The sequence below is a fragment of the Physella acuta genome, unplaced genomic scaffold, assembly GCF_028476545.2.
Source record: "Physella acuta isolate Inbredline_101_S28 unplaced genomic scaffold, ASM2847654v3 ptg000233l, whole genome shotgun sequence".
Taxonomy (NCBI): Eukaryota; Metazoa; Mollusca; class Gastropoda; family Physidae; genus Physella; species Physella acuta.
Genome location: NW_026731752.1, coordinates 429,155 through 454,988, shown reverse-complemented (window position 1 = coordinate 454,988; position 25,834 = coordinate 429,155). Strand labels below are relative to the sequence as shown.

The window sequence follows — 25,834 nt, the reverse complement described above, 5'->3', positions numbered from 1 at the left end:
CCCCCCCCCACCTCCCACCACCACCCCTGTACTGATCTGTAAAGTTCCTATCTGTGAAAATATTCAGTGAAGCGGTCAAAACTGACCAGTCGTATTTCCCTAGACAATGTTTGTAATTTATGTGAAACTTAAAGGGTAATTTTTTAAAAGATTTGAGGGTACCTACTATCTGTAGCTAACCCTAACCCTAACCCTAACCCTAGGGTACCTACTATCTGTAGCTAACCCTAACCCTAGGGTACCTACTATCTGTACATCTGGCTAATTTTTGGCATGCACCTCGATAGATGGCTAGGCAGCATGGGTTAGGGTTAGGGTTATGGCTAGGCCTTATGGGTTAGGGTTAGGGTTATGGCTAGGCCTTATGGGTTAGGGTTAGGGAAAACTGATGGTGAGACTCTAAGACATCGATGAGGACTAAACAATGACCGCCAGTGAAATTCTCCTTTGATACACATCGAAAACAAATTTTTGTTTGACGACCTCCAAGGCCGCACAGCGACGTCATACAACAACCCGGGGGGGGGGGGGGGGGGGGGGTAACAAAAAAGAAAACTTTCTGTCCGTCGTAAACCCCCCTCTGGCCGTTAGAACTGACCAGATGCCATTTTCCTTATATAAACATAGCAACTCTTTGGTGAAAAAAGAAAACAAAGACTACGTCATTCCATCTTTTACAAGGGAGGTAACTTCTCAAAGTAATTAATTTTCAATCAAATTTTAGGATTTTTTTAAAGGAGAAAATGAAGAAATTTAGCATTCCATTATATATTAAAACGGTGACAGGACAAATGATCTCAGGACAAATGATCTCAGGACAAATGATCTCAGACAAAATATCTCAGACAAAATATCTCACGGACAAATGATCTCAGGACAAATGATCTCAGGACAAATGATCTCAAGGACAAATTATCTCAAGGACAAAAGATACCAGGACAAAATATATCAGGACAAATGATACCACGGACAATTGATCTCAGACAAAATATCTCAGACAAAATACCTCACACCTAAATTTTAATAGTGTATTGTGACTTTAGTTGATCTGAACAATTTTTATTAACTGTCGTATGGTTTTGTTTAATATGTTTAATATTGTTTATAGGCGCATATGATAATTGTAAGAAATGTTTGCCGTATAAATTTATCATATTGCACTTTTAAAATTGTATATTGCATTTTAAAATTAGGATTATTACTATAGAAAATTAAAGAAATTGTTCGATAGACAGCGTAGGCGGGCTTGCCAAACATGAGACAATCCAACCATGTCAGGTGGACGAAACTAGATCAAAGATGATGAAATAACAATAGAGAAACACCTTCGTATCAAGGTGGCAGCCCGCTTTGATGGTAGAGACAAGCCTTAAGGGAAAGACATCCGCCCTCCATGAACAATACAACTAATAGCTAAATTCAATAATTATGCGTCGGTCACACCTTAGTGATCAGGTGACTAATGCTTATTTAAGACAAACAGCGGTCATCGCGGAGTTAGAACATGTCGAGCAAGATTTCACACAATACATGATCACATAGTATTGGAGAGGTGTGATCATAACGATGTACTGTCAGCAAAGAAACGTAAACGTTATGTTTGTGTTGATCGTGCAATAAAAACAATAATTTTACGTTACGAACCTAGAGACCCATTAATATTTTTGAAAGATATTTCGCATGTTTTAAACATTATTGTTGTATAGCTACCGTTACTTTGTTTTATACATTATCATTTATCGTACCTTTCAGGCTAAAGGAGAAAATTTGTTTTCATTTTTATTTTTTCAAATCAAAGGCCATTACAAAGATTGAGTTAAATAAATCTTTTGATGGTTTGTTAAGTTTAACAAATTCATTTTATTCACAATTATGACGCGTAAAGAAAGTAAACAAAACCATATTGACAGTCAATTTAAAAAATTTTTCAAATGAACTAAAATCATTGCACATACTATCAACATTTTGCTGTGAGATATTTTGTCTGAGATATTTTGTCTGAGATCATTTGTCCATGATATCATTTGTCCTGATATATTTTGTCCTGGTATCTTTTGTCCTTGAGATCATTTGTCCTTGAGATCATTTGTACTGAGATCATTTGTCCGTGAGATATTTTATCTGAGATATTTTGTCTGAGATCATTTGTCCTGAGATCATTTGTCCGTGAGATATTTTGTCTGAGATCATTTGTCGTGGAACCATTAAAACATGTATCTTAAGGGGATATGCGCGGGAAAAAATCACAAAATTTCTTGTTTTTCGTCATGATGGGTTTCTTGCACTTTTGGATACTTTGTCCATTTTTGTATAAAGAAAATAATAACTTTAAAGAGAATAAAATATTTTATGTGTTTGAATTACGATTTTTATGACCCTATTAATTAAAAAATAATCATTTTTTTTTCCCAATCTTACAAGCTCTCTATGAAAAGTTTTATATCCGTCATTATATTGTATTTGACATCTTTGGAAAGCTGGATTTCTCATGTATTTAGTAAACTTAATTTCCTACATCTCGGAAGCACCGAAAGCTTACAATCTGCTTTGCAGTTTTCACATATATGGCACTTTCCTGACCTAGTTTTCGTTACTTTTGGCTGTTTTTCTCAATATGCACATTTTGAAATTATTGAACACTAAAAATGGTACGATTTTTTAGACCTTGTAAAACTCATACTAGTAATTATCAAAAAGTTGTCGTGACAAAAATTTAAATATATACTGAAATATAAGCAGTTTAAATTTGATTGCTATAGGTGCATAAATAAAACAAGGTAATTAAAAAGTCTAGTGACAATTTTAGCGCAATTTCCTTATGTTATCTAAAAATAGCTCTGTCGTAGCGTAAATCAAGAGCAGGGTTAGTAAAACCATTGGTTAGTTATTAAAACGTTTTTTATGAATTTTTTTTTCAGTATTTTACATGTTTTATTTACAATAGAGTTACATGACTAAAAACCATTGCGCGCCTAGCTACTGAACGTGATGACGCAGTCATTGAACGTGATGGCGCAGCTATTGAACGTGATGACGCGTGTGGTGTGGTTGGATAAACATGCCTACTAATTCGGTCCAAATTTTAATTAATTAAAAAAAAATTTTTGTGACCGAACGAAAGGATATTTTTGAAAACTTTCTTCGGCAATATTGTTCTAAATTATGGCAGGAATCGATTGGTAAATGTTTCAAGTCGCTAAGTGGTCTGGTTGCCGAGATATGGGCCAAAAATCTCTAGATCTATACAGTGGCGTAGCGAGGTCGGGTGTCACCCGGTGCGGCACTTAATGGTGTCACCCCCCCAGAGGCATAGAGACCCTTCCCAGGGACAAACTTTCAAATTTTCGATTTGCACCCCCCTCAAACTTTCGATTTGCACCCCCCCCCCCTCGAGTTTTCGATTTGCACCCCCCCCCCCCTCAAACTTTCGATTTGCACCCCCCCCCCTCGAGTTTTTCTCTATATATTTTGCTATTTTTTGCCTTGGTGTCACCCCCCTAAATGGTGTCACCCGGTGCTGTCCGCACCCCCCGCCCCCCCCCCCCTCGCTACGCCCCTGGATCTATATGATCTAGAATCTCTAGATCTAGATGATCTAGAATATCTAGATCTAGATCAATATCTAGATAGAACCAACATAAATCCCACCTCCTCATGCGATGAGATGATCCTGACTACGCCACTGGTTGTTTTTGTTAGCTTGATGTGTTCGCTTATTGTTTTTGTTTGCTTGATGTATTCGATTATTGTTTTTGTTTGCTTGATGTATTCGATTATTGTTTTTGTGTGCTTGATGTATTCGATTATTGTTTTTGTTTGCTTGATGTATTCGATTATTGTTTTTGTGTGCTTGATGTATTCGATTATTGTTTTTGTTTGCTTGATGTATTCGATTATTGTTTTTATTTGCTTGATGTATTCGATAATTGTTTTTGTTTGCTTGATGTATTCGATCATTGTTTTTGTTTGCTTGATGTATTCGATTATTGTTTTTGTTTGCTTGATGTATTCGATTATTGTTTTTGTTTGCTTGATGTATTCGATTATTGTTTTTGTTTGCTTGATGTATTCGATTATTGTTTTTGTTTGCTTGATGTATTCGATTATTGTTTTTGTTTGCTTGTTGTGTTCGATTATTGTTTTTGTTTGCTTGATGTGTTCGATTATTGTTTTTGTTTGCTTGATGTATTCGATTATTGTGTGTCTAAATAAAAAATTGCTTCCCTTTCTCGCCAGTCTCGTGTTTGTCTGCCCATTAAACCCCAGCTCAGTCGCCCCGATGACGACGTGCTCCTCTACGTCAGCTACCTGTTCTCCATCATTGGCGTCATCACGACGCTAGGTGTCGTCTGCTGTTTCATCAAGTACAGGAACTCGCGAATCATCAAAGCCACCAGCAAGGAGCTTAGCTTCATCCAGCTTTCTGCCATCATTACAGGTAGTTGGTGCTAGGGTTAGGGTTGGTTGGTGCTAGGGTTAGGGTTGGTTGGTGCTAGGGTTAGGGTTGGTTGGTGCTAGGGTTAGGGTTGGTTGGTGCTAGGGTTAGGGGTAGCTGGTGCTAGGGTTAGGGTTGGTTGGTGCTAGGGTTAGGGTTGGTTGGTGCAAGGGTTAGGGTTGGTTGGTGCTACCCTCATTGGCACGTTAGTAGCTGGTGCTAGGGTTAGGGTTGGTTGGTGCTAGGGTTAGGGTTGGTTGGTGCTAGGGTTAGGGTTGGTTGGTGCTAGGGTTAGGGTTGGTTGGTGCTAGGGTTAGGGTTGGTTGGTGCTAGGGTTAGGGTTGGTTGGTGCTAGGGTTAGGGTTGGTTGGTGCTAGGGTTAGGGTTGGTTGGTGCTAGGGTTAGGGTTGGTTGGTGCTAGGGTTAGGGTTGGTTGGTGCTAGGGTTAGGGTTGGTTGGTGCTACCCTCATTGGCACGTTAGTAGCTGGTGCTAGGGTAAGGGTTGGTTGGTGCTAGGGTTAGGGTTGGTTGGTGCTAGGGTTAGGGTTGGTTGGTGCTACCCTCATTGGCACGTTAGTAGCTGGTGCTAGGGTTAGGGTTGGTTGGTGCTAGGGTTAGGGGTAGCTGGTGCTAGGGTTAGGGTTGGTTGGTGCTAGGGTTAGGGTTGGTTGGTGCTACCCTCATTGGCATGTTAGTAGTTGGTGCTACCCTCATTGGCACGTTAGTAGTTGGTGCTACCCTCATTGGCACGTTAGTAGTTGGTGCTACCCTCATTGGCACGTTAGTAGTTGGTGCTATCCGCCATTGGCACGTTAGTAGTTGGTGCTACCCTCATTGGCACGTTAGTAGTTGGTGCTACCCTCATTGGCACGTTAGTAGTTGGTGCTATCCGCCATTGGCACGTTAGTAGTTGGTGCTACCCTCATTGGCACGTTAGTAGTTGGTGCTAGGGTTAGGGTTGGTTGGTGCTAGGGTTAGGGGTAGCTGGTGCTAGGGTTAGGGTTGGTTGGTGCTAGGGTTAGGGTTGGTTGGTGCTAGGGTTAGGGTTGGTTGGTGCTAGGGTTAGGGTTGGTTGGTGCTAGGGTTAGGGTTGGTTGGTGCTAGGGTTAGGGTTGGTTGGTGCTAGGGTTAGGGTTGGTTGGTGCTAGGGTTAGGGTTGGTTGGTGCTAGGGTTAGGGTTGGTTGGTGCTAGGGTTAGGGTTGGTTGGTGCTAGGGTTAGGGGTAGCTGGTGCTAGGGTTAGGGTTGGTTGGTGCTAGGGTTAGGGTTGGTTGGTGCTAGGGTTAGGGGTAGCTGGTGCTAGGGTTAGGGTTGGTTGGTGCTAGGGTTAGGGTTGGTTGGTGATACCCTCATTGGCACGTTAGTAGCTGGTGCTAGGGTTAGGGTTGGTTGGTGCTAGGGTTAGGGTTGGTTGGTGCTAGGGTTAGGGGTAGCTGGTGCTAGGGTTAGGGTTGGTTGGTGCTAGGGTTAGGGGTAGCTGGTGCTAGGGTTAGGGTTGGTTGGTGCTAGGGTTAGGGTTGGTTGGTGCTAGGGTTAGGGGTAGCTGGTGCTAGGGTTAGGGTTGGTTGGTGCTAGGGTTAGGGTTGGTTGGTGCTAGGGTTAGGGTTGGTTGGTGCTAGGGTTAGGGTTGGTTTGTGCTACCCTCATTGGCACGTTGGTAGCTTGTGCTATGGTTAGGGTTGGTTGGTGCTAGGGTTAGGGTTGGTTGGTGCTAGGGTTAGGGTTGGTTGGTGCTAGGGTTAGGGTTGGTTGGTGCTACCCTCATTGGCACGTTGGTAGCTGGTGCTTGGGTTAGGGTTGGTTGGTGCTAGGGTTAGGGTTGGTTGGTGCTAGGGTTAGGGTTGGTTGGTGCTACCCTCATTGGCACGTTGGTAGCTGGTGCTAGGGTTAGGGTTGGTTGGTGCTAGGGTTAGGGTTGGTTGGTGCTAGGGTTAGGGTTGGTTGGTGCTAGGGTTAGGGTTGGTTGGTGCTAGGGTTAGGGGTAGCTGGTGCTAGGGTTAGGGTTAGGGTTGGTTGGTGCTAGGGTTAGGGTTGGTTGGTGCTAGGGTTAGGGTTGGTTGGTGCTAGGGTTAGGGTTGGTTGGTGCTAGGGTTAGGGTTGGTTGGTGCTAGGGTTAGGGTTGGTTGGTGCTAGGGTTAGGGGTAGCTGGTGCTAGGGTTAGGGTTGGTTGGTGCTAGGGTTAGGGTTGGTTGGTGCTAGGGTTAGGGTTGGTTGGTGCTAGGGTTAGGGTTGGTTGGTGCTAGGGTTAGGGTTGGTTGGTGCTAGGGTTAGGGGTAGCTGGTGCTAGGGTTAGGGTTGGTTGGTGCTAGGGTTAGGGTTGGTTGGTGCTACCCTCATTGGCACGTTGGTAGCTGGTGCTAGGGTTAGGGTTGGTTGGTGCTAGGGTTAGGGTTGGTTAGTGCTAGGGTTAGGGTTGGTTGGTGCTAGGGTTAGGGGTAGCTGGTGCTAGGGTTAGGGTTGGTTGGTTGGTGCTAGGGTTAGGGTTGGTTGGTGCTAGGGTTAGGGGTAGCTGGTGCTAGGGTTAGGGTTGGTTGGTGCTAGGGTTAGGGTTGGTTGGTGCTAGGGTTAGGGTTGGTTGGTGCTAGGGTTAGGGTTGGTTGGTGCTAGGGTTAGGGGTAGCTGGTGCTAGGGTTAGGGTTGGTTGGTGCTAGGATTAGGGTTGGTTGGTGCTACCCTCATAGGCACGTTGGTAGCTGGTGCTAGGGTTAGGGTTGGTTGGTGCTAGGGTTAGGGTTGGTTGGTTTTAGGGTTAGGGTTGGTTGGTGCTAGGGTTAGGGTTGGTTGGTGCTACCCTCATTGGCACGTTGGTAGCTGGTGCTAGGGTTAGGGTTGGTTGGTGCTAGGGTTAGGGTTGGTTGGTGCTAGGGTTAGGGTTGGTTGGTGCTAGGGTTAGGGTTGGTTGGTGCTAGGGTTAGGGTTGGTTGGTGCTAGGGTTAGGGTTGGTTGGTGCTAGGGTTAGGGTTGGTTGGTGCTAGGGTTAGGGTTGGTTGGTGCTAGGGTTAGGGGTAGCTGGTGCTAGTGTTAGGGTTGGTTGGTGCTAGGGTTAGGGTTGGTTGGTGCTAGGGTTAGGGTTGGTTGGTGCTAGGGTTAGGGTTGGTTGGTGCTAGGGTTAGGGTTGGTTGGTGCTAGGGTTAGGGTTGGTTGGTGCTAGGGTTAGGGGTAGCTGGTGCTAGGGTTAGGGTTGGTTGGTGCTAGGGTTAGGGTTGGTTGGTGCTAGGGTTAGGGTTGGTTGGTGCTAGGGTTAGGGTTGGTTGGTGCTAGGGTTAGGGTTGGTTGGTGCTAGGGTTAGGGGTAGCTGGTGCTAGGGTTAGGGTTGGTTGGTGCTAGGGTTAGGGTTGGTTGGTGCTACCCTCATTGGCACGTTGGTAGCTGGTGCTAGGGTTAGGGTTGGTTGGTGCTAGGGTTAGGGTTGGTTGGTGCTAGGGTTAGGGTTGGTTGGTGCTAGGGTTAGGGGTAGCTGGTGCTAGGGTTAGGGTTGGTTGGTGCTAGGGTTAGGGTTGGTTGGTGCTAGGGTTAGGGTTGGTTGGTGCTAGGGTTAGGGTTGGTTGGTGCTAGGGTTAGGGTTGGTTGGTGCTAGGGTTAGGGTTGGTTGGTGCTAGGGTTAGGGTTGGTTGGTGCTACCCTCATTGGCACGTTAATAGTTGGTGCTACCCTCATTGGCACGTTAGTAGTTGGTGCTATCCGCCATTGGCACGTTAGTAGTTGGTGCTACCCTCATTGGCACGTTAGTCAGATAAATAACATAATGGCACGCCAGCAGAGTGGTAGACTTGTAGAATTTGAAACACAAATTGATACGTGATGCTATTAACATATGCGCATAGGTACATTTCTGCTACTGCTATTGGTCGTTGTGGATTGGGTACATCCAGACGGTCGTTGTGTATTGGGTACATTCAGACGTTCGTTGTGTATTGGGTACATCCAGACGGTTGTATCGGTACCAGCGGTCACGTTGTCAAGTCGAAATTTATGACGTCACACTCTATTGACTCACGCGCATCGTAAATTTTTAGACTTTGTGAATTCAGCCTAATTACATTGATTATAATTACTAAATAGGTTGTCCGTTTTTACTACAAAAAATAATAATAGCTTTATTATTCACTCTTTCATGTATATAAACAGTATAAATCACATATGAGAATAATTTTGGAAGTTATCTGCTGATTACGGTTTGTCGCGTTTTCGCGACATCCGGCAATAAGACATCAAATAGTACTTTGGTGCCAAGCAGGTATAGCAAAATAAGATGCCTCGCCAAGCTTTCATTTCTTCAAGTATGATTATAAATAAGTCAAGGATTTACAATATGGCGTTCGCCTTTATATAAAAGGACACTTTAGAACGTTACGGTCCATTTGGCAGGTGAAGTAGAGTTCACCTGTTTTATTGACCTCTGTATATATGGAGAGAGAGAGAGAGAAAGAGAGAGAGAGCGATGCTGGAATAATATGATCATGCTGCTGGGTACATTATAACACATTTAGCTTTGAAATAGCATTGTGAGGTGGTGGACCACTATCCTGGATACTAGCAAAGAAAGGTCTTCAAAGTGACCATGACAATAAAAATACTGAGCATAGACCTAAAACTCCTCATAAATACAGTAAGGTTGAGTACTAAAAAAAAGTACTCATTGCAGTGCTATTGAGTACCTATAACAGTGGCATTATACTGTATTCAGTACCGACGGCAGTGTTATTGAGTACCCACATCTTCAGCACCGGGTACCAACATTGGTGACACTGAGCGCCCACAAATTCAGTACTAAGTACCCACAGTAGTGATACTGAGTACCCACAGCTTCAACAGTGAGTACCCACAGTTTCAGCACTCAGTACACATGGCTTTAACACTCAGTACCCACTGTTTCAGCACTGAGTACCCAAAGCAGTAGCAATATGTAGCTACAGCACTGTCATTGGTAATTCATAGTAGTATCATTTGAGTACAACAGCAATAAAACGTAGTACCAAAACCAGAAACATTGGGTACCATCAGTAACAGTAAATACCACAGCAGTGGCACTGAGTACCCACAGCAGTGGCACTGAGTACCCACAGCAGTGGCATTGAGCATGGAAGAATATACAACGGCTGAACACTGTCATTTAGGACAGTATTTGTTCACGGGCTTTGTGTTTATAGCAAATATGTCCAATGAGAAATATGGGGTCGTCCATAAATGACGTCACACTCACAAGGGGAGGGGGGTCCGTAATTTTGTGACGGCGTGTGACGAAGGGGTGGGGGGGGGGTTCAGATGGTGCGACGTCACACTTTTACATTATAAAAAAGCAACGTTAGAAAAGGAATTTTAGACGTTATTTCGCGTTTTAGAAAACTGATTTAATAAATTGCAATGGAAATTGATTAAAATACTCTATTTTGACAGAGATTAGACAAGATTTAAGAACAATATCGATGTTTAAAAAAAAATTCAACTGCAATTTTGAGGGGAGTTGTAGGCTGAGGTGTGACATCATTTTAGGGGGGGGGGGGGGGCTGGCTTTTTGTGCCGATGTCAGACGGAGGGGAGGGGGAGGTAAAAATGGTCCAAAAAGCGTGACGTCATTTATGGATGACCCCTATGCGTTTTATTAGTTGACATTGAATAGGAGTTCACGAAAAGGGCGTAACCAGACACAACTAAGGCTCTATATATTGAAGGAAGTCATTGCATGTGTAGTGTGTTACTGTAGTCTAGTAGACCCACAAGACATCAATGTTTCAAAGTACCCATTCATAAAAGGTATACAGTGAGCAGGTGAAGCAGAGTTCTATAGTTTTCATGAATTTTACAAGTGAATCTACATCTCCTTGCATGTCCATAGGTTTAGTTAGTGATATTCATTTGCTTTTGCTTGGATATTTAGAGAAACATGTGTCAGTAAAAATGGTAAAATGGACTAAAAAATGTACTTACTGTTTAGTCTTTTTGTGCCGGACATACCGTAATTAGCCTTAAAAAATATGTCCAAATTTCAAAACAAAAATATACCTCAAATTGAGTGTCAGTATGATAGGAAAACATCAGCACAAATAGTTTTTTACACGCTTCGAACATAATTCAGAAGGATTTAGACAGTACCATGCCTGTCAAACACACCACAACCCTACCCCTACCACTACCACTACCCTACCCCTACTCCTAATCCTAACCCCGTCACTTGCCCTTATATGGTCATTACAGGTTTCCTAACAGTACCTGTTTTACACAACAGCAACACCGATGCCGAGTGTATCCTCTCATACTTCATGTACTGCCTCAGTTTTGTCTTGCTCTACGCTCCAATTCTAGTCAAGGTATGTTTACTGTAGACCTTCAAAAATTTGAAATCACTTGACGCTCCAATTCTAGTCAAGGTATGTTTACTGTAGACCTTCAAAAATTTGAAATCACTTGACGCTCCAATACTAGTCAAGGTATGTTTACTGTAGACCTTCAAAAATTTGAAATCACTTGACGCTCCAATACTAGTCAAGGTATGTTTACTGTAGACCTTCAAAAATTTGAAATCACTTGACGCTCCAATTCTAGTCAAGGTATGTTTACTGTAGACCTTCAAAAATTTGAAATCACTTGACGCTCCAATTCTAGTCAAGGTATGTTTACTGTAGACCTTCAAAAATTTGAAATCACTTGACGCAAAAAATCAGACCCATGGATTTCTTATTTTATTTTTTAAATGTTCGCACGAGTTTGTATTCTATAAATAGAGAGTTTTGTACAAACACACCAAGTTTGTATTTTATAAAATAGAGAGTTTTGTACAAACACACCAAGTTTGTATTTTATAAAATAGAGAGTTTTGTACAAACACAAGAGAATCCGCTCTACTAATGTTCCTTGCTAGTTTTATTTGTACTGTTAACTTTTGAAGAGTCGCATTATTTTAACAACATTATTTTTAGAACATTATTTTGTTAACATTTAGTTGAATGCATTTTCTTTAATTCTCTATACTGATGGGTTGGCTAAATAAAAGAAAAACAATTTGTCATTTTCAAACAGAACTAATCTTTCTGTAAAGAAGTGAATAGAAAAAGTCAAATCGTCGAACATAACTTAAGACATTAACAAAGGAAAAGTCATTTTGTTAAGTATATTATTGTCATAGAAAATATTATAACATTACGCCGTGAACTTAGTGTCAGTTACTTTCTACTTTTTGGATAACCAGGCGATCAGAATCCATCGGATCTTCACTCACCGCAATGAGAAGAAACTGCGGATAACCATGATAAAACCACCATGGATGGTCTTCTTTTCATGTCTTTTTACATCCATCCAGGTGAGTTCAACTTTCGTTCAAGTGAAACGTTCGTCTCCTGTGTCATTTTGCAACTTGGTTGAAAAATTATCATAAATACTACAGGCATTTCCCCATATCAATTGTACTGAGATAATTTTTCCTGAGGTCATTTGTCCTGAGATCATTTTTCCTGAGATCATTTGTCCTGAGATCATTTGTCCTGAGATCATTTGTCCTGAGATCATTTGTCCTGAGATCATTTTTCCTGAGATCATTTGTCCTGAGGTCATTTGTCCTGAGATCATTTGGCCTGAGATCATTTGTCCTGAGATCATTTGTCCTGAGATCATTTGTCCTGATATCATTTGTCCTGAGATCATTTGTCCTGAGGTCATTTGTCCTGAGATCATTTGTCCTGAGATCATTTGTCCTGAGGTCATTTGTCCTGAGATCATTTTTCCTGAGATCATTTGTCCTGAGGTCATTTGTCCTGAGATCATTTGTCCTGAGGTCATTTGTCCTGAGGTCATTTGTCCTGAGGTCATTTGTCCTTAGATCATTTGGCCTGAGATCATTTGTCATGATCTCATTTGTCCTGAGGTCATTTGTCCTGAGATTATTTGGCCTGATATCATTTGTTCTGATATCATTTGTCCTTGAGATCATTTGTCCTGAGATCATTTGTCCTGAGATCATTTGGCCTGAGATCATTTGTCCTGAGATCATTTGTCCTTGAGATCATTTGTCCTGAGATCATTTGTCCTGTGATCAGTTGTCCTGACACTCTAAATCAGTCTAATCTCTGATGTCTGATGTTTTTGTCTATCTATTTGCCCATTTATATATGCAGAGTTTCTTACAGATATCTCTTGCCCCCCCCCCACCGACAACGAAATGGAATTTATATAGCAAATATTTACTTTTAACTGTGTCCGAACCCCCCCCCCCCCGGAAATATTAGTCTGCCCCCCCCCCCCGAAAATTGCAAGTGCCCCCCCCCCTGAGAAAAAATTCTGGAAGAAACACTGTATATTGTTATCTATTTGCCCATCTATAGTTTTCTATATCACAAACCCTAACCCTAACCCTAACCCTAAACCTAACCCTAACCCTAACCCTAACCCTAACCCTAACCCTAACACTAACCCCAACCCCAACCCTAACCCTAACCCTAACCCTAACCCTATCCCTAACCCTTACCCTAACCCTAACCCTAACCCTAACCCTAACCCTAACCCTAACCAATTGAAATAGCGAGAGAATTTTTTCACAGCTCATCTTGTGCATCATTATGTTAATAGTGTCAAGGCCAAATGTCAAACTTCTGCAATACACCAGAACAGGTAAGACTTTGGACTACATTAGATCAGACATATACTAGAACAGGTAAGACTTTGGACTACATTAGATCAGACATATACTAGAACAGGTAAGACTTTGGATGACATTAAATCAGACATATACTAGAACAGGTAAGACTTTGGACTACATTAGATCAGACATATACTAGAACAGGTAAGACTTTGGACTACATTAGATCAGGACATATACCAGAACAGGTAAGACTTAAGACTACATTAGATCAGACATATACTAGAACAGGTAAGACTTTGGACTACATTAGATCAGACATATACTAGAACAGGTAAGACTTTGGACTACATTAAATCAGACATATACTAGAACAGGTAAGACTTTGGACTACATTAGATCAGACATATACTAGAACAGGTAAGACTTTAGACGACATTAGATCAGACATATACCAGAACAGGTAAGACTTTGGACTACATTAGATCAGACATATACTAGAACAGGTAAGACTTTAGACGACATTAGTTCAGACATATACTAGAACAGGTAAGACTTTGGACTACATTAGATCAGAAATATACTAGAACAGGTAAGACTTCTGACTACATTAGATCAGACATATACTAGAACAGGTAAGACTTTAGACGACATTAGATCAGACATATACTAGAACAGGTAAGACTTTGGACTACATTAGATCAGACATATACTAGAACAGGTAAGACTTAAGACGACATTAGATCAGACATATACCAGAACAGGTAAGACTTTGGACAACATTAAATCAGATATATATTAGAACAGGTAAGACTTTAAACTACATTAGATCAGACATATACTAGAACATGTAAGACTTTGGACTACATTAGATCAGACATAACTAGAACTGGTAAGACTTTTGACTACATTAGATCAGACGTATACTAGAACAGGTAAGACTTTAGACGACATTAGATCAGACATATACTAGAACAGGTAAGACTTTGGATGACATTAGATCAGACATAACTAGAACAGGTAAGACTTTTGACTACATTAGATCAGACATATACTAGAACAGGTAAGACTTTAGACGACATTAGATCAGACATATACTAGAACGGGTAAGACTTTGGACTACATTAAATCAGACATATACTAGAACAGGTAAGACTTTAGACGACATTAGATCAGACATATACTAGAACAGGTAAGACTTTGGACTACATTAGATCAGACATAACTAGAACAGGTAAGACTTTAGACTACATTAGATCAGACATATACTGGAACAGGTAAGACTTTGGACTACATTAAATCAGACATATAATAGAACATGTAAGACTTTGGACTACATTAATTTAGACATATACTAGAACAGGTAAGACTTTGGACTACATTAAATCAGACATATACTAGAACAGGTAAGACTTTGGACTACATTAGATCAGACATATACTAGAACAGGTAAGACTTTGGACTACATTAGATCAGACATATACTAGAACAGGTAAGACTTTGGACTTCATTAGCTCAGACATATACTAGAACAAGTAAGACTTTGGACGACATTAGATCAGACATATACTAGAACAGGTAAGACTTTGGACTACATTAGATCAGACATATACTAGAACAGGTAAGACTTTGGACTACATTAGATCAGACATATACTAGAACAGGTAAGACTTTGGACTTCATTAGCTCAGACATATACTAGAACAGGTAAGACTTTGGACGACATTAGATCAGACATATACTAGAACAGGTAAGACTTTGGACTACATTAGATCAGACATATACCAGAACAGGTAAGACTTTAGACGACATTAGATCAGACATATACTAGAACAGGTAAGACTTTAGACTACATTAGATCAGACATATACTAGAACAGGTAAGACTTTAGACGACATTAGATCAGACATATACTAGAACAGGTAAGACTTTGGATGACATTAGATCAGATATATACTAGAACAGGTAAGACTTTGGACTACATTACATCAGAAAGATTAAGTGAGTGTTGTGTTATATGAAGTGAGTGATGTGTTAGATGAAGTGTGTGATGTGTTATATGAAGTGTGTGATGTGTTAGATGAAGTGTGTGATGTGTTAGATGAAGTGCGTGTTTTTTAGATGAGCGCGTGTTGTGTTAGAGAGATGAAGTGCGTGTTGTGTTAGAGAGATAAAGTACGTGTTGTTTTAGAAAGATGAAGTGTGAGTAGTGTCAGATGAAGTGTGTGTTATGTTAGATGAAGTGCGTGTTGTGTTAGAGAGATGAAGTGCGTGTTGTAGATGAAGTGCGTGTTGTGTGAGATGAAGTGTGTGATGTGTTAGAGAAATAATTATTAATTATTGGATCCAGTGGTTAAAAGAATGCTGCATTATGTGTATTATTTTTGATGTAGTACTTGATATTTAATGTTTTCAGAAAAGCACGTAGAGCTACAGTGTGACTGGACGGTGGCTGGAATCTTGACATTCCTCATCTACAACAATATTCTGCTCGTACTGTCCTCCATCTTTGCCTTCAAAACCCGAACTTTACCCGACAACTTCAACGAGTCCCATTTCATAGCAATATGTGTGTACACCACTCTCGTCATCTGGCTGGCCTTTATACCAGCTTACTTTCAGTCCAACAACCAAGTAAGTCATTCACAAAGCTATTCAATTAGTATATTATTTTGAAGTCTTTTAATCATCAGAAAAGCTCATTGAACCGATAAATTATTCACCAGGTAAGCTTTGTGAGTGTATTGTGGCTCTGTGTGTGTGTACTGTGGTTCTGTGTGTGTGTACTGTGGTTCTGTGTGTGTGTGTGTACTGTGGCTCTGTGTGAGTGTGTGTGTACTGTGGCTCTGTGTGAGTGTGTGTATACTGTGGCTCTGTGTGAGTGTGTGTGTACTGTGGCTCTGTGTGAGTGTGTGTGTACTGTGGCTCTGTGTGAGTGTGTGTGTACTGTGGCTCTGTGTGAGTGTGTGTGTACTGTGGCTCTGTGTGAGTGTGTGTGTACTGTGGCTCTGTGTGAGTGTGTGTGTACTGTGGCTCTGTGAGTGTGTGTACTGTGGCTCTGTGTGAGTGTGTGTGTACTGTGGCTCTGTGTGAGTGTGTGTGTACTGTGGCTCTGTGTGAGTGTGTGTGTACTGTGGCTCTGTGTGAGTGTATTGTGGCTCTGTGTGAGTGTGTGCGTACTGTGGTTCTGTGTGTGTACTGTGGCTCTGTGTGTGTGTACTGTGGCTCTGTGTGAGTGTGTGTGTACTGTGGCTCTGTGTGTGTGTGTGTGTACTGTGGCTCTGTGTGAGTGTGTGTGTACTGTGGCTCTGTGTGAGTGTGTGTGTACTGTGGCTCTGTGTGAGTGTATTGTGGCTCTGTGTGAGTGTGTGCGTACTGTGGTTCTGTGTGTGTACTGTGGCTCTGTGTGTGTGTACTGTGGCTCTGTGTGAGTGTGTGTGTACTGTGGCTCTGTGTGTGTGTGTGTGTACTGTGGCTCTGTGTGAGTGTGTGAGTACTGTGGCTCTGTGTGAGTGTGAGTGTACTGTGGCTCTTTGTGAGTGTGTGTGTACTGTGGCTCTGTGTGAGTGTGTGTGTACTGTGGCTCTGTGTGAGTGTGTGTGTACTATGGCTCTGTCTGAGTGTGTGTGTACTGTGGCTCTGTGTGAGTGTACTGTGGCTCTGTGTGTGTGTGTGTGTACTGTGGCCCTGTGTGTGTGTACTGTGGATCTGTGTGTGTGTGTGTACTGTGGCTCTGTGTGAGTGTGTGTGTACTGTGGTTCTGTGTGAGTGTGTGTGTACTGTGGCTCTGTGTGAGTGTGTGTGTACTGTGGTTCTGTGTGTGTACTGTGGCTCTGTGTGAGTGTGTGTGTACTGTGGCTCTGTGTGAGTGTGTGTGTACTGTGGTTCTGTGTGTGTACTGTGGCTCTGTGTGAGTGTGTGTGTACTGTGGCTCTGTGTGAGTGTGTGTGTACTGTGGCTCTGTGTGAGTGTGTGTGTACTGTGGTTCTGTGTGTGTGTACTGTGGTTCTGTGTGTGTGTACTGTGGCTCTGTGTGAGTGTGTGTGTGTACTGTGGCTCTGTGTGAGTGTGTGTGTACTGTGGCTCTGTGTGTGTGTACTGTGGCTCTGTGTGAGTGTGTGTGTACTGTGGTTCTGTGTGAGTGTGTGTGTACTGTGGCTCTGTGTGTGTACTGTGGCTCTGTGTGTGTGTGTACTGTGGTTCTGTGTGTGTACTGTGGCTCTGTATGAGTGTGTGTGTACTGTGGCTCTGTGTGAGTGTGTGTGTACTGTGGCTCTGTGTGAGTGTGTGTGTACTGTGGTTCTGTGTGTGTGTACTGTGGCTCTGTGTGAGTGTGTGTGTGTACTATGGCTCTGTGTGAGTGTACTGTGGCTCTGTGTGTGTACTGTGGCTCTGTGTGAGTGTGTGTGTGTACTGTGGCCCTGTGTGAGTGTGTGTGTACTGTGGCTCTGTGTGTGTGTACTGTGGCTCTGTGTGAGTGTGAGTGTACTGTGGCTCTGTGTGAGTGTGTGTGTACTGTGGCTCTGTGTGAGTGTGTGTGTACTGTGGCTCTGTGTGTGTACTGTGGCTCTGTGTGTGTACTGTGGCTCTGTGTGAGTGTGTGTGTACTGTGGCTCTGTGTAAGTGTGAGTGTACTGTGGCTCTGTGTGAGTGTCTGTATACTGTGGTTCTGTGTGTGTACTGTGGCCCTGTGTGTGTGTGTGTACTGTGGCTCTGTGTGTGTGTACTGTGGCTCTGTTAGAGTGTGAGTGTACTGTGGCTCTGTGTGTGTGTACTGTGGCTCTGTGTGTAAGTACTGTGGCTCTCTGTGTGTGTACTGTGGCTCTGTGTGAGTGTGTGTGTACTGTGGCTCTGTGAGTGTGTACTGTGGCTCTGTGTGTGTGTACTGTGGCTCTGTGTGAGTGTGTGTGTACTGTGGCTCTGTGTGAGTGTGTGTGTACTGTGGCTCTGTGTGAGTGTGTGTGTGTGTACTGTGGCTCTGTGTGAGTGTGAGTGTACTGTGGCTCTGTGTGAGTGTGTGTGTACTGTGGTTCTGTGTGTGTGTACTGTGGCTCTGTGTGTGTGTACTGTGGCTCTGTGTGAGTGTGTGTGTACTGTGGCTCTGTGTGAGTGTGTGTGTACTGTGGCTCTGTGTGAGTGTGTGTGTACTGTGGCTCTGTGTGAGTGTGTGTGTACTGTGGTTCTGTGTGTGTACTGTGGCTCTCTGTGAGTGTGTGTGTACTGTGGTTCTGTGTGTGTACTGTGGCTCTCTGTGAGTGTGTGTGTACTGTGGTTCTGTGTGAGTGTGTGTGTACTGTGGTTCTGTGTGTGTACTGTGGCTCTGTGTGAGTGTGTGTGTACTGTGGCTCTGTGTGAGTGTGTGTGTACTGTGGTTCTGTGTGTGTACTGTGGCTCTCTGTGAGTGTGTGTGTACTGTGGTTCTGTGTGTGTACTGTGGCTCTCTGTGAGTGTGTGTGTACTGTGGTTCTGTGTGTGTACTGTGGCCCTGTGTGAGTGTGTGTGTACTGTGGCCCTGTGTGTGTGTACTGTGGATCTGTGTGTGTGTGTGTACTGTGGCTCTGTGTGAGTGTACTGTGGCTCTGTGTGTGTACTGTGGCTCTGTGTGAGTGTGTGTGTACTGTGGCCCTGTGTGTGTGTACTGTGGCTCTGTGTGAGTGTGTGTGTACTGTGGCCCTGTGTGTGTGTGTACTGTGGCCCTGTGTGTGTGTGTGTACTGTGGCTCTGTGTGTGTACTGTGGCTCTGTGTGAGTGTGTGTGTACTGTGGCTCTGTGTGAGTGTACTGTGGCTCTGTGTGTGTACTGTGGCTCTGTGTGAGTGTGTGTGTACTGTGGCCCTGTGTGTGTGTACTGTGGCTCTGTGTGAGTGTGTGTGTACTGTGGCTCTGTGTGTGTGTGTGTACTGTGGCTCTGTGTGAGTGTGTGTGTACTGTGGCCCTGTGTGAGTGTGTGTGTACTGTGGCCCTGTGTGTGTGTACTGTGGCTCTGTGTGTGTACTGTGGCTCTGTGTGAGTGTACTGTGGCTCTGTGTGTGTACTGTGGCTCTGTGTGAGTGTGTGTGTACTGTGGCCCTATGTGTGTGTACTGTGGCTCAGTGTGAGGATGTGTGTACTGTGGCCCTGTGTGAGTGTGTGTGTACTGTGGCCATGTGTGTGTACTGTGGCTCTGTGTGAGTGTGTGTGTACTGTGGCCCTGTGTGTGTGTACTGTGGCCATGTGTGTGTGTGTGTACTGTGGCCCTGTGTGTGTGTACTGTGGCTCTGTGTGAGTGTGTGTGTACTGTGGCCCTGTGTGAGTGTGTGTGTACTGTGGCCCTGTGTGTGTACTGTGGCTCTGTGAGTGTGTGTGTGTGCTGTGGCTCTGTGTGAGTGTGTGTGTGTGTGTACTGTGGCCCTGTGTGTGTACTGTGGCCCTGTGTGTGTACTGTGGCTCTGTGTGAGTGTGTGTGTACTGTGGCTCTGTTTGAGTGTGTGTGTACTGTGGCTCTGTGTGAGTGTGTGTGTACTGTGGTTCTGTGTGTGTACTGTGGCTCTGTGTGAGTGTGTGTGTATACTGTGGCTCTGTGTGAGTGTGTGTGTACTGTGGCTCTGTGTGAGTGTGTGTGTACTGTGGCTCTGTGTGAGTGTGTGTGTGTACTGTGGTTCTGTGTGAGTGTGTGTGTACTGTGGTTCTGTGTGTGTACTGTGGCCCTGTGTGTGTGTACTGTGGCTCTGTGTGAGTGTGTGTGTGTACTGTGGTTCTGTGTGTGTACTGTGGTTAGATGTAGATGTTTAGTATGAAAAGTGTAGACGTTACTTGTGTCCCCAGAGGGTCAAGCTTCTGCTAAAGACGTTGTCTCTCCTGATAAATCTTACTGTGCCAATCGTCTTGTTGTTCCTGCCCAAGATTTACGCGGCCGTCAAACACATCAAGATAACAAACCAGCTTCCTCGAGCCACAATCACCGAGAGATCAGTCATTACATCCACCATGAACCGTCCTTACGAGCCCAAAGACTAAACCGTTGCTTCATCCTAATGTTAGCTTGGTCATCTTTATCATCCTAGCTTGGTCATCTTTATCACCTTAATGTTAGCATGGTCATCTTTATCATCCTAGCTTGGTCATCTTTATCATCTTAATGTTAGCTTGGTCATCTTTATCGTCCTAATGTTAGCTTGGTCATCTTTATCATACTAGCTTGGTCATCTTTATCATCCTAATGTTAGCTTGGTCATCTTTATCATCCTAATGTTAGCTTGGTCATCTTTATCATCTTAATGTTTGCTTGGTCATCTTTATCATCTTAATGTTTGCTTGGTCATCTTTATCATCCTAGCTTGGTCATCTTTATCATCCTAGCTTGGTCATCTTTATCATCCTAATGTTAGCTTGGTCATCTTTATCATCTTAATGTTTGCTTGGTCATCTTTATCATCCTAGCTTGGTCATCTTTATCATCCTAGCTTGGTCATCTTTATCATCCTAATGTTAGCTTGGTCATCTTTATCATCTTAATGTTAGCTTGGTCATCTTTATCATCTTAATGTTTGCTTGGTCATCTTTATCATCTTAATGTTTGCTTGGTCATCTTTATCATCCTAGCTTGGTCATCTTTATCATCCTAGCTTGGTCATCTTTATCATCCTAGCTTGGTCATCTTTATCATCTTAATGTTAGCTTGGTCATCTTTATCATCCTAGCTTGGTCATCTTTATCATCCTAGCTTGGTCATCTTTATCATCCTAGCTTGGTCATCTTTATCATCCTAATGTTAGCTTGGTCATCTTTATCATCTTAATGTTAGCTTGGTCATCTTTATCATCTTAATGTTTGCTTGGTCATCTTTATCATCTTAATGTTTGCTTGGTCATCTTTATCATCCTAGCTTGGTCATCTTTATCATCCTAGCTTGGTCATCTTTATCATCCTAGCTTGGTCATCTTTATCATCTTAATGTTAGCTTGGTCATCTTTATCATCCTAGCTTGGTCATCTTTATCATCCTAGCTTGGTCATCTTTATCATCCTAGCTTGGTCATCTTTATCATCCTAATGTTAGCTTGGTCATCTTTATCATCTTAATGTTAGCTTGGTCATCTTTATCATCTTAATGTTTGCTTGGTCATCTTTATCATCTTAATGTTTGCTTGGTCATCTTTATCATCCTAGCTTGGTCATCTTTATCATCCTAGCTTGGTCATCTTTATCATCCTAGCTTGGTCATCTTTATCATCTTAATGTTAGCTTGGTCATCTTTATCATCCTAGCTTGGTCATCTTTATCATCCTAGCTTGGTCATCTTTATCATCCTAGCTTGGTCATCTTTATCATCTGAATGTTAGCTTGGTCATCTTTATCATCCTAATGTTAGCTTGGTCATCTTTATCATCCTAATGTTAGCTTGGTTATCTTTATCATCCTAGCTTGGTCATCTTTATCATCTTAATGTTAGCTTGGTCATCTTTATCATCCTAGCTTGGTCATCTTTATCATCTTAATGTTAGCTTGGTCATCTTTATCATCCTAGCTTGGTCATCTTTATCATCCTAGATTGGTCATCTTTATCATCTTAATGTTAGCTTGGTCATCTTTATCATCTTAATGTTAGCTTGGTCATCTTTATCATCTTAATGTTAGCTTGGTCATCTTTATCATCCTAGCTTGGTCATCTTTATCATCTTAATGTTAGCTTGGTCATCTTTATCATCTTAATGTTTGCTTGGTCATCTTTATCATCTTAATGTTTGCTTGGTCATCTTTATCATCCTAGCTTGGTCATCTTTATCATCTTAATGTTAGCTTGGTCATCTTTATCATCTTAATGTTTGCTTGGTCATCTTTATCATCTTAATGTTAGCTTGGTCATCTTTATCCTCTTAATGTTTGCTTGGTCATCTTTATCATCCTAGCTTGGTCATCTTTATCATCTTAATGTTAGCTTGGTCATCTTTATCATTTAATGTTTGCTTGGTCATCTTTATCATCCTAGATTGGTCATCTTTATCATCTTAATGTTAGCTTGGTCATCTTTATCATCCTAATGTTAGCTTGGTCATCTTTATCATCCTATTATTAGATTCATTATCGTTATCATTCTAATGTTGATTTCGTCTTTTTTTTTATCATCTTAGTGTTATTGGCCATTTTATTTATATGCATTGAATGAGTACCAGTCGATCAGTATTCTATTAAGAACAAAGTAAACTTTATAGGCTAAAGATCATAAAATCGAACAGTTCAATGTCAACTCAAAGATTTTAAGTCTGTGAGATTTGTCACTGTACAGCGTAATGTTTAGCCTACCATTGTAACTGTACGACGTAATGTTTAGCCTACCTTTGTAACTGTGTAACTGTACTACGTAATGTTTAGCCTACCTTTGTAACTGTGTAACTGTACGACGTAATGTTTAGCCTACCTTTGTAACTGTGTAACTGTACGACGTAATGTTTAGCCTACCTTTGTAACTGTACGACGTAATGTTTAGCCTACCATTGTAACTGTGTAACTGTACGACGTAATGTTTAGCCTACCTTTGTAACTGTACGACGTAATGTTTAGCCTACCTTTGTAACTGTACGTCGTAATGTTTAGCCTACCTTTATAACTGTACGACGTAATGTTTAGCCTACCTTTGTAACTGTGTAACTGTACGACGTAATGTTTAGCCTACCATTGTAACTGTACGACGTAATGTTTAGCCTACCTTTGTAACTGTACGACGTAATGTTTAGCCTACCTTTGTAACTGTGTAACTGTACGACGTAATGTTTAGCCTACCTTTGTAACTGTGTAACTGTACGACGTAATGTTTAGCCTACCTTTGTAACTGTACGACGTAATGTTTAGCCTACCTTTGTAACTGTGTAACTGTACGACGTAATGTTTAGCCTACCATTGTAACTGTACGACGTAATGTTTAGCCTCCCTTCTAACTGTACGACGTAATGTTTAGCCTACCATTGTAACTGTACGACGTAATGTTTAGCCTACCTTTGTAACTGTACGACGTAATGTTTAGCCTACCTTTGTAACTGTACGACGTAATGTTTAGCCTACCATTGTAACTGTACGACGTAATGTTTAGCCTCCCTTCTAACTGTACGACGTAATGTTTAGCCTACCATTGTAACTGTACGACGTAAAGTTTAGCCTACCTTTGTAACTGTACGACGTAATGTTTAGCCTACCTTTGTAACTGTACGACGTAATGTTTAGCCTACCTTTGTAACTGTGTAACTGTACGACGTAATGTTTAGCCTACCATTGTAACTGTACGACGTAATGTTTAGCCTACCTTTGTAACTGTGTAACTGTACGACGTAATGTTTAGCCTACCTTTGTAACTGTACGACGTAATGTTTAGCCTACCTTTGTAACTGTACGACGTAATGTTTAGCCTACCTTTGTAACTGTGTAACTGTACGTCGTAATGTTTAGCCTACCTTTGTAACTGTACGACGTAATGTTTAGCCTACCTTTGTAACTGTACGACGTAATGTTTAGCCTACCATTGTAACTGTACGACGTAATGTTTAGCCTCCCTTCTAACTGTACGACGTAATGTTTAGCCTACCATTGTAACTGTACGACGTAATGTTTAGCCTACCTTTGTAACTGTACGACGTAATGTTCAGCCTACCTTTGTAACTGTACGACGTAATGTTTAGCCTACCTTTGTAACTGTACGACGTAATGTTTAGCCTACCATTGTAACTGTACGACGTAATGTTTAGCCTACCTTTGTAACTGTACGACGTAATGTTTAGCCTACCATTGTAACTGTACGACGTAATGTTTAGCCTCCCTTCTAACTGTACGACGTAATGTTTAGCCTACCTTTGTAACTGTGTAACTGTACGACGTAATGTTTAGCCTACCATTGTAACTGTACGACGTAATGTTTAGCCTCCCTTCTAACTGTACGACGTAATGTTTAGCCTACCATTGTAACTGTACGACGTAATGTTTAGCCTACCTTTGTAACTGTACGACGTAATGTTTAGCCTACCTTTGTAACTGTACGACGTAATGTTTAGCCTACCATTGTAACTGTACGACGTAATGTTTAGCCTACCATTGTAACTGTACGACGTAATGTTTAGCCTACCATTGTAACTGTACGACGTAATGTTTAGCCTACCTTTGTAACTGTGTAACTGTACGACGTAATGTTTAGCCTACCTTTGTAACTGTACGACGTAATGTTTAGCCTACCTGTACGACGTAATGTTTAGCCTACCTTTGTAACTGTACGACGTAATGTTTAGCCTACCTTTGTAACTGTACGACGTAATGTTTAGCCTACCATTTATACCTTTGTTGGTGCTGACCTAATCATTCTACAGCTTAATACATATTTTTTTCTTAATAAACTTTGCTAATTCAATACTTGAAACAGAAATTTATTTGAAGTTATTGTCGGCTTAGTTTAGCATGCTCTACCGGGTAAAAATACGTGTGGTACTAGTTACCCTATGCGTTATATTTTACCAATATTCATAAGATCCTGTTTGTGTTTAGGCTAATGTTATAAATACTTTACACAAGTCTGCCTCCCTTTTCCGACCATCTATTGTTTTTACTTTTGTCAGGGTAATATCTGTTCCTGTCAAGTTTTTTACTTTCTCGTATACAGAGTATAGAGGAAGTATTGTTATCGTGCACAAAAATTACATGAGTATAGAGGAAGTATTGTTATCGTGCACAAAAATTACATGAGTATAGAGGAAGTCTTGTTATCGTGCACAAAAATTACATGAGTATAGAGGAAGTATTGTTATCGTGCACAAAAATTACATGAGTATAGAGGAAGTATTGTTATCGTGCACAAAAATTACATGAGTATAGAGGAAGTATTGTTATCGTGCACAAAAATTACATGAGTATAGAGGAAGTATTGTTATCGTGCACAAAAATTACATGAGTATAGAGGAAGTATTGTTATCGTGCACAAAAATTACATGAGTATAGAGGAAGTATTGTTATCGTGCACAAAAATTACAAGAGTATAGAGGAAGTATTGTTATCGTGCACAAAAATTACATGAGTATAGAGGAAGTATTGTTATCGTGCACAAAAATTACATGAGTATAGAGGAAGTATTGTTATCGTGCACAAAAATTACATGAGTATAGAGGAAGTATTGTTATCGTGCACAAAATCACATAAAATTTTGACAGTTTTCATCGTTTTACACCTCAGTACTTCATCATATACTTCATCATTTAACACAGTGGTTCCCAACCTTTTTCGAGTGGCGACCCCCTTTCATAAAACGTAAGTGACCCGCGACCCCCATATAATAGTAGTATATTAGGTCACTTTTGGTTATCATTTTTGGCGGAGCAGGATGTGGGGAGGAGCAATGACATATAGCAAAATACTCGGGAGCAGGATGGTGAGGCGGGACAATGACATATAGCAAAATACTCCCAGCCTGGCGCATCGGGATGTGGAGGCTGGGTGAGCAGGATGCGCAGGCGGGACAACGAGATATAGTAAAATACTACGCCAACTGGGGTTGGCGGAGCAGGAGCGTGGGTCACCTTTTGGTGACCTTGTGACGTAATCATTGACCTTGTGACGTAATCATTGACCTTGTGACGTAATTAGTGACCTTGTGACGTAATCACTGACCTAGTTACGTAATTTTAATGCGTTTTTAAATTAGATTTAATGAGTTTTTAAAAGGGTGGGTCACCTTTTGGTGACCTTGTGACGTAATCATTGACCTTGTGACGTAATTAGTGACCTTGTGACGTAATCACTGACCTAGTTACGTAATTTTAATGCGTTTTTTAATTAGATTTAATGAGTTTTTAAAATTTTAATTAATTTTTGACCTAGTTAC

General features: G+C 41.8%; 1 protein-coding gene across 1 annotated transcript in view; it reads left to right on the top strand.

Annotated features, from left to right (window-relative positions):
- The window catches only part of LOC131938098 (metabotropic glutamate receptor 1), a 45,265-nt gene extending 25,266 nt beyond the window's left edge, over positions 1–19,999 (top strand). The window contains exons 10-15 of the mRNA XM_059295994.1: positions 4,237–4,438; positions 10,631–10,743; positions 11,622–11,732; positions 12,967–13,036; positions 15,421–15,638; positions 19,808–19,999. Coding sequence (XP_059151977.1) covers positions 4,237–4,438; positions 10,631–10,743; positions 11,622–11,732; positions 12,967–13,036; positions 15,421–15,638; positions 19,808–19,999 — 906 coding nt within the window. The remainder of the gene's footprint in view (positions 1–4,236; positions 4,439–10,630; positions 10,744–11,621; positions 11,733–12,966; positions 13,037–15,420; positions 15,639–19,807) is intronic.
- Positions 20,000–25,834: the final 5,835 nt, after the last annotated feature.